Below are 16,246 nucleotides of genomic sequence, written 5' to 3' on the forward strand. Positions count from 1 at the left end.
TTGGCTGTTCACTTTGAAACGAGTCTCCCCCAGCCAACAGAGAGAAAGCATCAGTCCTCCTACTCTACTTTGTTTATTTCCTCAGTGTGGTCTGTAATATTTAGTGCGTTAGGCCTGGAGAGTGTTCTTATCCACCCATCAGCAGCGCTGAGTGTAAAACAAACCCTGGTGGTGGATGGGAGCTTTACATGAACTCCTTATCTGAGTTATGAGCTCTGAAGAACACAGACAGTGGGAGCCTGCATAGCAGCATACCACCTTCTCTTAACATTACTCATAGAGCGGATCTGCTAGACAGTGAAAATGGCTTTGTTATTTCTGGGATGTTAATTTAAGTTCCCAACATCTAAATTGGCCAATTCTCCTTTTTTTTGTGGGCCTATGCTGCTGCATCTCGCTCTCGTTTTTCACTCTCTCTGCTTGTGAGTCAGGGACCTGGTGGGTGTGGCGGTATGTTTCTCTCACAGGCCTTGACTCAGCCCTCTTGACTGCCCAGGGGTCCTGAGGATACACCTGCTATATAAATGACAATAGGCTGACTTCCTGTGAGACAGGAAGGGTCCTCCCTCCCCATGACCCAGTTGCATTTGCCTCTTTCAAAGAACTACTGGAAAATATTGGGCTGGAAGCGTGGATATTTGTTTTCACCCAAAGTAGCTTACATTGCCTTTGCCCACATGCTCTGACTATGGGCAGAGTTAGTACTAGATCTTATTTCATTATATCAATTTTCTATTTTAGAGGAGACTGGTGCGTTAGCGTACCAATTTCTTTCCACAATATCTGCTTTGCTTACAGTCAGTCGAGATAAAAAGGGCCAATATAATCCTGTAGAATTGCTTGCACAAGCGTAACTGACTGAGTGAATGCATTCTATTAGAAGCTGTGCTGATGCAACTCTCTGACTGTGGACAGGTGGTTGTTGACACTGCTCAGATCGAGAACAAGGAAGCCTATGCTCCACAGATTGCTCTGGAGGGCTCCAGAGTTGTGGTACAAGTACCCTCCACATGGTGAGTAGGATTATTCATAATTGTCTCTTCTGCCCTCTGCTTTTCCACAATCTGCTTGCTTTACAGGTCCAAAAAATAATTTGGCTTGCTTTAGTAGTTTTATCTTCGCAAGGGAATTCCAAGTATTCAGAACCCTTAGCCATACAATTGGCTAAATCAGCAAACTACATACTTTCTATCCACAAAAGCCAACACTGGACTCAATCAACTATCATATTTGGACAGTTAAGTGAAGTATTAACAGACCTATAAATGTATTTGTATTATGTTGGACATGCCAGTCGTGCTGTGTCCTGACTGTCCTGTGTGTAGGTGCCTGAAAGAGGACCCAGCCACCATGTCTCTGTTGCAGCGGAGTCTGGACCCAGAGAAGACCCTCGGCCTGGTGGACGTGCTATATACCGCCGTCTTTGACATCAATAGGTGGAAGGAGTGCAAGTGAGTGGATGTGTATTGTCCAAGGCATTTTCACGTTTGCATTTTTAATTCCTAGAAAGAATCAACCTGCTGTGTGTTCACATTGGCATGGGCTGACAGAGGTGTAGCTCTCATTCTCAAGCTTTAGTTTACATTTGCCCCGAAAGAAAATCTTAAACGCTAGCTAGCTATTGTAATTTTCCATGCCATTGAATGCTTATTATCGTCTCCCTCCACAGAGAACAGGCCTTGCCTACCATTCAGATGCAGTTACAGCGGGAGAGCCCTGACTACGGGATGCAGGTAGACCTGCCTTCTGGAAATGGCTCCAAAGCCTACAGTGGCCTGCCCAAAACTATCTCCAAGCTAACTTCCAAATTCACAAAGAAGGCCTCTTCCAGCTCTGTGTCCAGTGGTGGGGGCAGCTACTCCATCCCCAGCACCCCGTCCCATAGCATGCTCTCTAGCAGCAGCTCTGAAGACAAGCAGTTCAAGAGCCTGGGCCACGCAGTAGACGGGAGACTGCAGAGCATCTTACAGCTAGGCAACCTGTCCAGCAACCTCGACCCCACCCAGCCCCAGAACGGTTCAGTGTGTGATGACCAGGGCATGAACCTCCCCACGGACCAGGAGATGCAGGACGTCATTGACTTTCTCTCAGGTTTCAACATGGGCAAGTCCCAGCAAGCCTCCCCACTGGTCAAAAGGAGGAACTCTGTAGCGTCTGCCAACGCCGCCGAGCTGAAGCCCCCGAGCGGCGCCACCGACCGAACCCCAATCTCCCAAGCGGTCTCCCACAGTTCACTGCAGCCCCCTACCCAGAGTATGCCGCAGCAGCAGCAGCCACCACCACCGCAGCAGCCCTCCCAGCAGGCACTGCAGTACTACCAACACCTCCTCCAGCCTATTGGGCAGCAGCAGCATGCTCCACCTCAGCTGCCCTCCCAACAGCCTCCACCCCAGGCTCTTCCCCAGCAGAGAATGCCAAGTAAGTGGCTGAGTGGTTCCAGCCAGCAGCAGCCTCATCCCCAGGGCCCCCCTCCCCCAGCAGGGCTCTCCCCCCTGGGGCCCATTGGCCAGTGGGGCTCACCTGGCCTCCCAGACCTGAGCTCGGACCTGTACAGCCTGGGGCTGGTCAGCACCTACATGGACAGTGTCATGTCTGAGATGCTGGGGCAGAAACCACAAGGTCCTCGCAACAACACCTGGCCCAACAGGGACCAGAACGAGGGTGTGTTTGGGGTGCTGGGAGACACTTTGCCCTTTGACCCTGCAGGTGAGTCATTTTTTCCCCCTTATATCCACAAACCCAGATAACACTCTGGGTTCCTCTGACTAATGTGTGGGTGGTGTTCAGTAGGGAGTGAACATTTTGGAACAGAGTGAAATGGGGGAGGTACTACAGTGTTCCTCACTGATCATAACATAGGTGGTTGATTACACTTTAGAGCAGTGTGTGATCTGCATATTGTCATGTTGAAGGATGCAGTTAACTACAAAGGCTCCATATAATAGCAATGAAAGTTGGTCAAAGTGAGAGCCAGTGTCTTGACCTCCGATAAAGAAAAGTGGCCTCCTTTAGGATGGTGTTCCCCCCCCCCCCTCCCCATTATCAGTAGACTGTCTGGGTTGTGGTGGTGAGGCAGGCAGCTCACAGCCTCCAGGAATTCCATGGTAGGAGAGAACTGTCAGCAGTGGGGCTTGGAGCTGTGTTGACTGGGCTGTTTCATTAAAGACTGAGAAGGAAAAGGGAGACTACTGTTTAGCACTGCAGTCATTATGCCTGGAGAGGATATGTTGCTTTTGATTTTTCTTGGGGTTTTGTGGTTTGGAGATGTGCTTACATAATCTCATTGTAACCATTAAAGCCATTTGGGGTGGTGATATTTTGCTGACAGAAAAATGTATGATCTAGTTTCTGTGATTTCCATATGATTTCCTGAATGAATAGCGGCCATTATCAGGTGCAAGTGAAAATCCTTTATAGCCACATCTCTCATTCAGATACATTTTCAAAAACTCTGAACTACAGGACCTTACTAGAATCTCTCCAAATGCACTGTAAATGTAGGTTGTTGTGTCTGACAGTGAGCAGCTCTCCCCTGCACCCCCCCCCCCCCCAGCAGTTCTGATTTGTCATTTTAAATGTTATGCTGAATTTACAATGTGTCAGTTACTGTTTTTACAGTGCAGCAGACGCTTTTTATTTCAGAGTGGAGGCCATTGTGTTCAGCTGACTTACACCTATTGTGATTTTTCTGCTATGCTAGACAGTCTTGCTGAATGGTTTGAGCTGTGGAGTGCAAACACACAGAGAAAAGCTGAGGATGTCAAACTGAACTTTTTTTTTTCTCCCTTTCATATGCAGTTGGTTCTGACCCCGAGTTTGCGCGTTACGTTGCCGGAGTCAGCCAGGCCATGCAGCAGAAACGGCAGGTGCAGCAAATCCGTCGACCCAGCAACACCCGCGGCAACTGGCCCGTCTCTGATGAGCAGCACAGGACCTGGTCCCACCCAGAGTACTACAGCGAAGGGTACGTTCCCCAATCACACCTAACATCTCATTGATACACACATCTCTGTATATGGCATAGGGCTCTATATAGTCCGCCCAAAGTAGTACTACAGGGTATGTTCATTCAAGGCTCTATACACCACTCCATCTCACATGACACATGCCTACTAGTACAATTTATTCACACCTCTTTGTATATAACATCTCTCTAAAGTATGCCAATCAATTTTACATGCCTCTTAGTGATGTTCGATTTGTAAGAACAAGATGTTCATAGTGTTTCAAATAGTTCTGACTGAGAATGCCACTTATGTGAAACAGGGAGGCGGTCAACAGCAGCTGGTCAGCCAATCAGGGAGACTCTGCCAGCTCCAGTGATGAGACATCCTCAGCCAATGGGGACAGCTTGTTCTCCATGTTCTCTGGACCTGATCTTGTTGCCGCCGTCAAACAAAGAAGGTACAACTGAGTCACCATGTGTTAAACGTACACCATAGTGTGTTACTGTTCTTTTGGTTTCCCTACAACCTGTTTTGTTATTCATGAAGTGAACTATTGATATTGTGCTGTAGAGCTTCATGTCTCTGCTTCTGCCTGTAGAAAACACAGCTGTGGTGAGCATGAGGTGTGTACCCTGCCCTCTCCTCCCCTCCATCACTTGGGAGATGATAATAACCAGGTAAGGAAAGAGTGTACTTAGGAGTCTGTGTGCAGCACAGTAATTGGGCCAGAAAATGTAAGCCCCTATTCACTACATTTATTTTATTTTGAATCCCTTTAAATGTTAACATTTACCCCCTTATGTATTTTTGCTAAAGATTTTGTATTGATCAACTCCCATTTCCATCCATTCTACTCCACAGGAAAGCAAAACAAAAACTTGGCCGCCAAAGGCCCCATGGCAGCACTCCGCTCACACTCAACACAACACCATGCCCAATCCAAGCTCTTCCCTGTACCAGATGAACATCCCTTCCAGCCAATGGTGTGATTCCATGCAGATGTTACAGTCGCCGGTGTGGTCCACTGCCAGTGACTGCCCTCCCTCCACCGGGATCTCCTCTGGCTTCTCTCACTACACCCAGCAGCAACAGCAGCACAAACCCATCAGCAAGGGCTTTAAATCCTTCCCCATCAAACATGAGCACAGGCCCTCCTACCTTCACCAGTACTGATACAGACCAAACAAATGAGTCCATTGGTATGGTAAAATATTAATAATATAAAATTGAATTGTTCATACTGGCTTAACATTTTATGTATTTTTCCATTGCCCCCTATTTGAAAGACAGTCTAAACTGCATGTCCTACTGGCAGCAGATAGTATAAACTTTATCAGGCAGACTGTTTCCTCAGACATGCATGGCCATCATCCACTTTTCTTCTCCTTCTGAAAATGTAAGGGATAAGATTGTAGGGGGTGGGCTCTAAACGAGACACTCCAATTTCCCCCATAATTCTATGCTGTAACTGCCAAATCTCATGTAAGATGACTCAGACTACAGCTAACATCTACTGTTCCATAGCTTGTAAATTACTGAAGTTGAAATATAAATAATAATTTACTACTTTTTATTAAGAGGCTTTGAGCAGGCTCAGCATACATAAAACATTGCAATTGAAAAAAATAACTTTCAGCAACTGACAGAGTAAAAAATATATAGCAGTAACTATGTGCCATGTTGGTATTAATAGCACTTTCACAATATTATTTTCCAACCAAAGCGTTGTTCAGAAGATAAATGGTGCTGAGAGAAGTCAGATTAAAGTTACGAGTCCTAGGGAAAGTCTTTGATCAAAACGCGCATTCATTTCCTTTTCTTTCCCCGATTTGGCAGTTCGCTTCAGAATGACTAACTCATAAACCTAATGTTTGTTCCTTTTAAAATACAATATTTTCGTGTACAAATATTGACAGTATTAATCTTATTTTTGTATTTTCTTACATGTTATACCATATTACAACCCCCCCCCCCCCCCCAAGATATGAAGGCACATTAATTTCTTTAGTACAGAGTTTAACTACACCATATATCTAAAGGTTACCAAATATGCCATTATAAACACTAAAACATTGAGTAGGGTGTTTTTTAGCCCATGTTTCTATGGCTACGGGCTGTATTTAAATGCCCAGAATGTTAAATTTTTGATGTTTGCGGATGCCAATGTTGCCTGTATTTATGAAATGACACCATGTTTTCTGAAAACTAACATACTTACCATGTTTACAGAGATTTGTTTGCTGTATATACATAAATATATCTTTTTATAGTTCTGTGCTTTGCACAATCAAAATATAGGGTGTGTTGCTTTGTCTGTGTTTCCCAAACTTTTGCTGCCTTTTTTCTCATCTTTATAGACCTTGGACTGTAACCATTAGCATCTTTCAGCTGTGTCAAAATGGTTAACTAGTGGCATCTACAAAAAAAAAAAAAAAAAATGTTACCCTGACAGAAGATATGAAGGGGGACTGCTTGGCTTATGTTGCTTATTGTTCTCTTGAGCTGGCAACTGAATCTTCCCAAGTGTACCAGCAATGCAACAACAAAAAAATAATAAAAATGACTAGCAATTGAATGTTTATTTTCTATGACAAATTACAGTATGATCCTTTTCTTTGAGGGGTGACAGGCTGTTGCACATTCAGTGGACCTTAAGTGAAATCCTTTGTCAGTATAATAGCCATTGACCAAGGCTACCCGTCGTAGTGTATTTCAAACTTAACAATTCTGGGACCCAATGCTGGTGGCGATTTGTTCACGAACTGACCTGTTGGGAGTAATGATATTCTGTGACAGCTCCGTATGCCCAAACTATTAAATGCACCCCATGTTACTTTACAGCACTAGGTTAGGAAAGAACTCCTGGGCAGAAAAAAAATAGCACACTTTATTTATTTTCAATAAAATAAAAGATGTGAATCAATTCAGAGGAAATTACCCATTTTGTATGATGGCTTTATGTCAATGTTGGTACCTCTCCATTGGTGGGGATCTGAAAACTGGAATCGGAGTCAATTTGCAACCTGTCACTGGTTAACATCAACAAACAATTGAAACAGTCAAGCAATGAATGCAGCTGGTTGCATTTTCATTGAGGGACAAAACATACATGTTTGGCTGGCGTCTGCTATGGTTCCCAGGTACAGCCTGGATTCGAACTTGGACTGCAGTGCCTTAGACAGCTACGCCACTCTGAATGAGGTGTGTTCGTATAGAGCTGGTTAAAAACCTGCAAACCCAGTAGCTCCAGGAGAAGGGTTGACATCAACTCTAGGGAAAATAAATGGATGACGTTGAACTGACTACACATTCCATTGCTCGTCCTTTTTGCATGTACTCTGATGCAACTGAAAGTTGGAAAATATGAAAAAAACTGTTACAGCTGGCAACTTGTTTACCAAAGCTACTACCTTGTATGATATGTAGGCCAAATAGCAAACCAGCGGTACTGCCACGAGGTAAAGTTGGTTTTATATTCAGACATTCGCCAAAAGCCATAACTAATTAATTGATTGTCACAGAAACATAAAAATAGATATAAAATAAACCATAAGTGTCTAGCATACTTTGACAACCTTTGCTTTGAGTAAACATTCCAGTTCTGATTTGATAAACATCTATATAAATCATAAACGTTTTCACTGATTATGACAGAAAAATCTAACTAGGTATGAGTTTTCTTATGGCTGCAATCCCGATAACGGGATGATATGACAACAGCCAGTGAAAGTGCAGGGCGCCAAATTCAAAACAACAAATCTCATAATTAAAATTCCTCAGACTAAAATGGTATAAGAAACATGTATAAGGTAATCTTGTTGTTAATCCCACCAAAGTGTCTGATTTCAAATATGCTTTTCAGCGAAAGCACTACAAACGATTATGTTAGGTCACAATAAGCACAGCCATTTCTCCAGCGAAAGATGGTCACAAAAAGCAGAAATATAGCTAAAATGAATCACTAACCTTTGATGATCTTCATCAGATGACACTCATAGGACTTCATGTCACACAATACATGCATGTTTTGTTTGATAGATTTTTTAATATAAATATGAACTTTGAGTTTACATTGGTGCGTTACATTCACTAGTTCCAAAAACATCCAGTGATAGTGCATAGCCACATCGTTTCAACAGAAATACTCATCATAAATGTAGATGATAATACATGGAATTATAGATATACCTCAATGCAACCGCTGTCAGATTTTTTAAAAACTTTACGGAAAAAGCAAACCATGCAATAATCTGAGACAGCGCTCAGAAAAAGAGTCAAATTAGCCACCATGTTGGAGTCAACAGAAACCAGAAATTACATGACAAATATTCCCTTACCTTTGATGATCTTCATCAGAATGCACTCCCAGGAATCCCAGGTCCACAATAAATGCTTGATTTGTTCGATTATGTCCAATTAGCTACTTTGGTTAGCGCGTTTGGTAAACAATTCCAAAGTCACAAAGCGCGTTCACTAAAATGTGACGAAATGTCCAAAAGTTCCGTTAGTCAGTAGAAATATGTCAAACGATGTATTGAATCAATCTTTTTCAAATAAATCTTGAATAACGTTCCAACCGGAGAATTACATTGACTTCAGATGAGCGATGGAACAGAGCTGCCTCTCACGTGAACGCGCGTGGTCAAAGCACGGTCACCTCATGGCAGTGGTGACTCATTCCTGTCTCCTTCGACCCCCCCGTCACAGTAGAGTCATGAGACAAAGTTCTACTGACATCTAGTGGAAGCCGTAAGAAGTGAAAACTCATCCATATCTCGCTGTAATTTCAATGGGAGCTTGGTTGAAAATCTACCAGCCTCAGAAAAAATCCAAACAGGAAGTGGAACTTCTCAGGTTTTTGCCTGCCATATGAGTTCTGTTATACTCACAGACATAATTCAAACAGTTTTAGAAACTTCAGAGTGTTTTCTATCCAATACTAATAATAATATGCATATATTAGCAACTATGACTGAGGAGCAGGCCGTTTACTCTGGGCACCTTTCATCCAAGCTACTCAATACTGCCCATGCAGCCATAAGAAGTTATTCTATAAATGTCTGATTTGTTTTGATTTTATAGAAATACATGAAATGCCATTTAAAGCTGTATAAATCAATAACTAATTCACCGTTTGTTACAGAAACATCAAACTAGGTATGATCTATTCTATACATGTCTAGCATACTTTTAAAACTTTTGTTTTGAGTAAAAATTCCAGTTTTGATTTGATAGAGGGTGTGTGATCAAAGTTTCAACGAGTCAGTTATACCCTGTTAGACGGGTATAAAATTCTGCATCTTCAGTCATAAATTAGATTACAGGGGGAAAAAACTGGGATGAAGGGGTCAGGCCTGACTAACAAAGCAGACAGGTAGTTTGATCAAGACAACCAAGAGGATCAACATGGACATTCGACAGTGGAGATAAGGAAAACTAAGAGTGAACCATAACATACACTACCGTTCAAAAGTTTGGGGTCACTTAGAAATGTCCTTGTTTTTCAAAAGCAAATTTTTTTGTCCATTAAAATAACATCTAAAAGGATCAGAAATACAGTGTAGACATTGTTAATGTTGTAAATGACTGCTTTTTAATGCAATCTTTGGAGAATAAAATCAATGACCTATGCACAAGATTAAACTACCAACATCTTATGCTTCACGGAGTTGTGGCTGAACGATGACATTATCAACATACAGCTGGCTGGTTGTACCGGCAGTATAGAACAGCGGCGGCGGACTATGTACAGCTGGTGCACGACATCTAAGGAAGTCTTGAGTTATTGCATCTCATGATAAGCTGTACAGTCGTGGCCAAAAGTTTTGAGAATCACACAAATATTAATTTTCAAAGTCTGCTGCCTCAGTTTGTATGATGGCAATTTGCATATACTCCAGAATGTTATGAAGAGTGATCAGATGAATTGTAATTAATTGCAAAGTCCCTATTTGCCATGCAAATGAACTGAATCCCCAAAAAACATTTCCACTGCATTTCAGCCTTGCCATAAAAGGACCAGCTGACATGTCAGTGATTCTCTCGTTAACACAGGTGTGAGTGTTGACGAGGACAAGGCTGGAGATCACTCTGTCATGCTGATTGAGTTCAAATAACAGACTGGAAGCTTCAAAAGGAGGGTGGTGCTTGGAATCATTGTTCTTCCTCTGTCAACAATGGTTACCTGCAAGGAAAAATGTGCCGTCATTATTGCTTTGCACAAAAAGGGCTTCACAGGCAAAGATATTGCTGCCAGTCAGATTGCACCTAAATCAACCATTTATCGGATCATCAAGAACTTCAAGGAGAGCGGTTCAATTGTTGTGAAGAAGGCTTCAGGGCACCCAAGAAAGTCCAGCAAGCGCCAGGACGTCTCCTAAAGTTGATTCAGCTGCGGGATCGGGGCACCACCAGTACAGAGCTTGCTCAGGAATGGCAGCAGGCAGGTGTGAGTGCATCTGCACGCACAGTGAGGCGAAGACTTTTGGAGGATGGCCTGGTGTCAAGAAGGGCAGCAAAGAAGCCACTTCTCTCCAGGAAAAACATCAGGGACAGACTGATATTCTGCAAAAGGTACAGAGATTGGACTGCTGAGGACTGGGGTAAAGTCATTTTCTCTGATGAATCCCCTTTTCGATTGTTTGAGGCATCCGAAAAAAAGCTTGTCCGGAGAAGACAAGGTGAGCGCTACCATCAGTCCTGTGTCATGCCAACAGTAAAGCATCCTGAGACCATTCATGTGTGGGGTTGCTTCTCAGCCAAGAGAGTGGGCTCACTCACAATTTTGCCTAAGAACACAGCCATGAATAAAGAATGGTACCAACACATCCTCCGAGAGCAACTTCTCCCAACCATCCAGGAACAGTTTGGTGACGAACAATGCCTTTTCCAGCATGATGGAGCACCTTGCCATAAGGCAAAAGTGATAACTAAGTGGCTCAGGGAACAAAATATTGATATTTTGGGTCGATGGCCAGGAAACTCCCAGACCTTAATCCCATTGAGAACTTGTGGTCAATCCTCAAGAGGCGGGTGGACAAACAAAAACCCACAAATTCTGACAAATTCCAAGCATTGATTATGCAAGAATGGGCTGCCATCATTCAGGATGTGGCCCAGAAGTTAATTGACAGCATGCCAGGGCGGATTGCAGAGGTCTTGAAAAAGAAGGGTCAAACACTGCAATTATTGACTCTTTGCATCAACTTCATGTAATTGTCAATTAATGCTTGTAATTATACTTCAGTATTCCATAGTAACATCTGACAAATATCTAAAGACACTGAGGCAGCAGACATTATGAAAATTAATATTTGTGTCATTCTCAAATGTTTTGGCCACGACTGTAGACCATACTATCTGTATTTTTCGTAGCTGTTTACATACCACCACAGTCAGAGGCTGGCACTAAAACAGCATTGAATGTTCTGTATTCCGCCATAAGCAAACAAGAAAATGCTCACCCAGAGGCGGCGCTCCTAGTAGCTGGGGACTTTAATGCAGGGAAACTTAAATCTGTTTCACCAAATATCTATCAGCATGTTAAATGTGCAACTGGGGGACTCTGGACCACCTTTACGCAACACAGAGACACATACATACACAGCCCTCCTTCGCCCTACATTTGGCCAATCTGACCATAATTCTATCCTCCTGATTCCTGCTTACAAGCAAAAATTAAAGTAGAAAGAACAAGTGACTAGATCAATAAAAAAGTGGTCAGATGAAGCAGATGCTAAGCTACAGGACTGGAATATGTTCCGGGATTCCTCCGATGGTATTGAGGAGTACACCACATCAGTCATTGGCTTCATCCATAAGTGCATCGATGACGTCATCCCCACAGTGACCGTATGTACGTACATACCCCAACCAAAAGCCATGGATTACAGGCAAAATCCGCACTGAGCTAAAGGCTAGAGCTGCCGCTTTCAAGGAGCGGGACTCTAGCCCGGAAGCTTATAAGAAATCCCGCTATGCCCTCCGACAAACCATCAAACAGGCAAAGTGTCAATACAGGACTAAGATCGAATCGTACTACACTGGGCCTGATGCTCGTCAGGTGTGGCAGGGTTTGCAAACCATTTCAGACTTCAAAGGGAAGCACAGCCGAGAGCTGCCCAGTGACACGAGCCTACCAGACAAGCTAAACTACTATGCTTGCTTCGAGGCAAATGGCACTGAAACATGAATGAGATCACCAGCTATATCTTAGACTGGCCAATAAAAATACAAGTTTAAGATGGGCAAAATAACACAGACACTGGACAGAGATATGGCTTTTTCTTTGCAACTCTGCCATCATCCCGGAGTTGCCTCTTTACTGTTGAAATTGAGACTGGTGTTTTGCGGGTACTATTTAATGAAGTTGCCAGTTGAGGACTTATGAGGCGTCTGTTTCTCAAACTAGACACTAATGTACTTGTCATTTTGCTCAGTTGTGCACCAGGGCCTCCCACTACTCTTTCTATTCTGGTTAGAGCCAGTTTGCGCTGTTCTGTGAAGGGAGTAGTACACAGCGTTGTACGAGATCTTCAGTTTCTTGGCAATTTCTCACATGGAATAGCCTTCATTTCTCAGAACAAGATTAGACTGATGAGTTTCAGAAGAAAGTTCTTTGTTTCTAGCCATTTTGAGCCTGTAATCGAACCCACAAATGCTGATGCTCCAGATACTCAACTAGTCTAAAGAAGGCCAGTTTTATTGCTTCTTTAAATCAGGACAACAGTTTTCAGCTGTGCTAACATAATTGCAAAAGGGTTTTCTAATGATCAATTAGCCTTTTAAAATGATAAACTCTTGGATTAGCTAACACAGCGTGCCATTGGAACACAGGAGTGATGGTTGCTGATAATGGACCTCTGTACGCCTATGTAGATATTCCATAAAACAAACCGTTTCCAGCTACAATAGTCATTTACAACATTAACAATGTCTACACTGTATTTCTGATCAATTTGATGTTATTTTAATGTACAAAATGTTTTGCTTTCTTTCAAAAACAAGGACATTTCTAAGTGACCCCAAACTTTTGAAAGGTAGTGTACGTATATACATATTAGCATGGGTATTGAAAGATACCAGAGGATGGATAACAAAAAGAAGCACAAATATAAGAAAAGGACAGTACATGTTTTGTTTTTGTGCTAAATGTATACATTATGATTTGCCTCTGAACTGTATGTGAACCCTTCTGCAATCTACTGGCACTAACCATTAAAAACTACGACTTCAACCAGGCTGTCCCTATGCTATTTGCTCTCTTTCTCTCTTAAACTGCTAGCACAAACCCTATGTGAAAATTGGGCTTTTCACAAAAGATCATGAAAAAAATATCAACTGGCCCAAATCAGCTCTACATAATTCAGCAGGGAGGTGTGCAACTACCACACATTATACCCATTATACCAATGGAGAAACTATGCCACCTACATAGGTATTACCATATCCCTTTCAATTCACATTCCTTGCAGAAATAACTATTTGCAAACCTTTTAAAATGTCCAGAAATAGTGGTTTTAGAAGGGTATTTATACTTTAAAATACATATTTTATATGAATGGATGGGGATTAAAGAATTCTGCCAGTGTTCAAATGTCCTAGTTTCATATTTTTTTCTTTACTTCAAACTCTATATATCCAAGTGAGCCTATGAGGACCTTGGGGATCAGATTTACCATTATACCCATTGATCAAACGTATAACAGACAGACACTGCTCAAAAGGAGTTGTTTGTGATATCTACAGTCAGTTACCACTTTATTAGGTTCACCACCCTATTCACAAAAATAAATTGCTCCTACATACACCAAGTCCCGTGGTCTTGGCTTGCTAGACACTAAAGCATGCAGCGAAGTATTCAGGTATTCTGTTACTGTTGTTTGAACTTTAGAATGTGTAAAATGACAGCACAGTCTGATGGTCTTTTGTAACTCAGAAAAGTTCAAAAACTTGTACTGACTAATGAACTCCAACTGAACTTAACTTGAACAGTCCATCTCCTTTCCCAGTTCCATCAACAGTTTTGAATTCACGCTGTTCCAGATGCAAAGGGGATTGTACCTAATAAAGTGACCAATGAATCTACAGACTTTCCAGAATGTGTTCTGGGAATACCCGGGGTATTAAACATTTGGCTGTAAGTGTTGAACAGTTGAATCTATTACCTCAGGAGATGGTACCATTCAGCTTGTCTGGGGATGACAAAGAAGGACTTTAACAAAGCCAAAATAGAAAACAATTGGAAGGGGCCTCTTTGCCATTAAATTTGAGACATAAATGACTGTTTGTGCCTTGTAACTACTTTAAAATGTGTTACTGTTACACTAAAAATGTGAACATTGATTTGGCATACAATTTAAGATTGTAAACGTTGTACAACTTTATGTAAACATTGTCTAACTTCATATAGAACAAATTGCACTTGAAATGAACATTTCTTTAAAGTTATTGCAAATAAATGCATATTTTCACTTTTTTCTGTGACAATCAGCGAATTGGTTATTGATTTCTTCATCTTTAAATGCAATATGAGATGTTATGTATTTCTATCAAATCAAAACTTGAATTTCTACTCAAAGAAGCAAAGGTTGTAAAAGTATACTAGACGTTTATAGAAAGCATACCTAGTTTGATGATTCTGTGACAAATGGTGAATTAGTTATTGATTTATACCGCTTTAAATGTAATTTTATAGATTTGATGTATTTCTATAAAATCGAAACTGGAATTTCTATTCAAAACGGTGAATTAGTAGATTTTTACATTTTTAAATTGCTTTTGGCGAATGTCTCTTGAATGTCTGTTGAATGTGCGAATATAAAACCAACTTTACCTCGGTCTGTACTGCTAGCGAATGAGCTAGAAAGTTGTAAACATTCGAGAACGCAAACCAACATTCTAGCTAGCTAGGTAAATGCTACATAGGTTTAACATAACCAAACTGATAGCTAACGTTACTTACTATTTGGATGGTTTCTTGGTTGATCTGAGCTTTTCCTCTATGTCTTTTCGGTACAAAGGCAACAGACATTTTGAGTTACATTGAATGATAGACGTTACCGCCTGGGATTTTCTGTCGTCACGATATGGAACGCCGTTTGGGTCTTAAAGCACGTGGTCAAAACGTATGGAACGCCGTTTGGGTCTGAAAGTACGTGGTCAAAACGCGAAAGTTTTAATGCTGCGTGTGTAAAGTAAGCAGGTGCAAGCGCTAAATTAACGTCTTCACACCCAAAATTAACGCCTACACGTGTCAAATAAGCGCGTGCAAATGTGCTAAATAAACGGCTGCAAGCGGTCCTGCACATGTCAAATTAATGTCTACAGCTGCTAAATATCCACCTACAAACGCTAATTTAACGCGTTCTTTAATATGCTAATTTTACCCGCCAATTTCCCTAGCTCCTCCTTTCATGAAATCGATGTACAGTCAGTTTGATGCAACAACATCACAGTTGAAGATGGCGAGAAGGAACTTCCATTTTGTTGTTTCTCCGTGCTTCCAGCAACAATCGCAGCAGTACTGTGTTGGATTGCTTCATGAATGCTTGTCTCCAGATATGGTGTTCCCTCCAGAGTTAGGACGGACCATGGAGGAGAAAACAACACCGTCTGCTTGTTGAATGTAATACATATTGAAAATATTATTTAAAAAATAGAGCTACATGCATCCTTAAAATGTCTTCTTGACCTACACATTGATTACATTCTATAGTGAGTGATGCATGCGGCTCCATTTTTTTTTCTGTAAATCATTTTCAGAACGCAATTACATTATGTTTGACAGCTTTATTGCTTTCTCCATGTCTTTGAAATGTATAAGCCTTTAAATGACCTTTTACAGACTACTTCTACAAACGAGGCTACACTTGTGGCAGCACCTATTCCTGTGCCCCCCCCCATCTTCTGCACCACTTCTTGTGGCCCCCCTCCACCTATACCACTTCCTGTGGCCTCCCCTCCACCATTCCCTGAGGCTTATCGTCCACCTTCACCACACTCTTCTGTTGATGTTGGTGATGACAATGAGTAAGTCATCCCTGTAAATAATTAAATGTCTTGTTATTACAGATGAATTGTGAGAAGTATCTGAGCTTTGTTTTTCTGAATGTCTTATTTAGTGTTGACCTCCAAACACTGCTGAAGTTAATGAGATGTCAACGAAATTAACGTGATGAGGGACAGCGTTTATGATTGTGCAATGAGAACCAGGGCTTCACAAGAGAAGGTCACGGTTGGTTTGTGGAGTATCCTTCATTTATTTGGCGTGGGCAACAGCCAAACAGTAGCCTGTGTGA

General features: G+C 41.9%; 1 protein-coding gene and 2 long non-coding RNA genes across 4 annotated transcripts in view; 2 read left to right on the forward strand and 1 right to left on the reverse strand.

Moving 5' to 3' along the window:
* The window catches only part of LOC120048052 (granule associated Rac and RHOG effector protein 1-like), a 47,693-nt gene extending 41,292 nt beyond the window's left edge, over window positions 1-6,401 (forward strand). Inside the window, exons 8-14 of the mRNA XM_038993743.1 lie at window positions 916-1,013; window positions 1,326-1,451; window positions 1,670-2,706; window positions 3,799-3,964; window positions 4,267-4,404; window positions 4,546-4,624; window positions 4,809-6,401. Of these exons, the coding sequence (XP_038849671.1) occupies window positions 916-1,013; window positions 1,326-1,451; window positions 1,670-2,706; window positions 3,799-3,964; window positions 4,267-4,404; window positions 4,546-4,624; window positions 4,809-5,120 (1,956 nt within the window). The 3' untranslated portion in view covers window positions 5,121-6,401. The remainder of the gene's footprint in view (window positions 1-915; window positions 1,014-1,325; window positions 1,452-1,669; window positions 2,707-3,798; window positions 3,965-4,266; window positions 4,405-4,545; window positions 4,625-4,808) is intronic.
* A 106-nt stretch (window positions 6,402-6,507) lies between these two features.
* LOC120048061 lies at window positions 6,508-15,160 on the reverse strand. Of its 2 annotated transcripts, none has more exons than XR_005476964.1 (4): window positions 14,911-15,160; window positions 7,057-7,294; window positions 6,886-6,946; window positions 6,508-6,714 (listed from the first exon to the last, which is right to left on the reverse strand). It is a non-coding gene; the product is annotated as an uncharacterized LOC120048061 (long non-coding RNA). The 2 variants fall into 2 exon arrangements; XR_005476963.1 differs by having other exon boundaries at window positions 7,057-7,217; window positions 14,911-15,145.
* On the forward strand, window positions 14,786-16,246 carry LOC120048071. The gene is made up of 3 exons (XR_005476965.1): window positions 14,786-15,573; window positions 15,793-15,977; window positions 16,070-16,246. It is a non-coding gene; the product is annotated as an uncharacterized LOC120048071 (long non-coding RNA).

The sequence above is a fragment of the Salvelinus namaycush genome, chromosome 1 (assembly GCF_016432855.1).
Source record: "Salvelinus namaycush isolate Seneca chromosome 1, SaNama_1.0, whole genome shotgun sequence".
In the NCBI taxonomy this organism is placed as follows: Eukaryota; Metazoa; Chordata; class Actinopteri; order Salmoniformes; family Salmonidae; genus Salvelinus; species Salvelinus namaycush.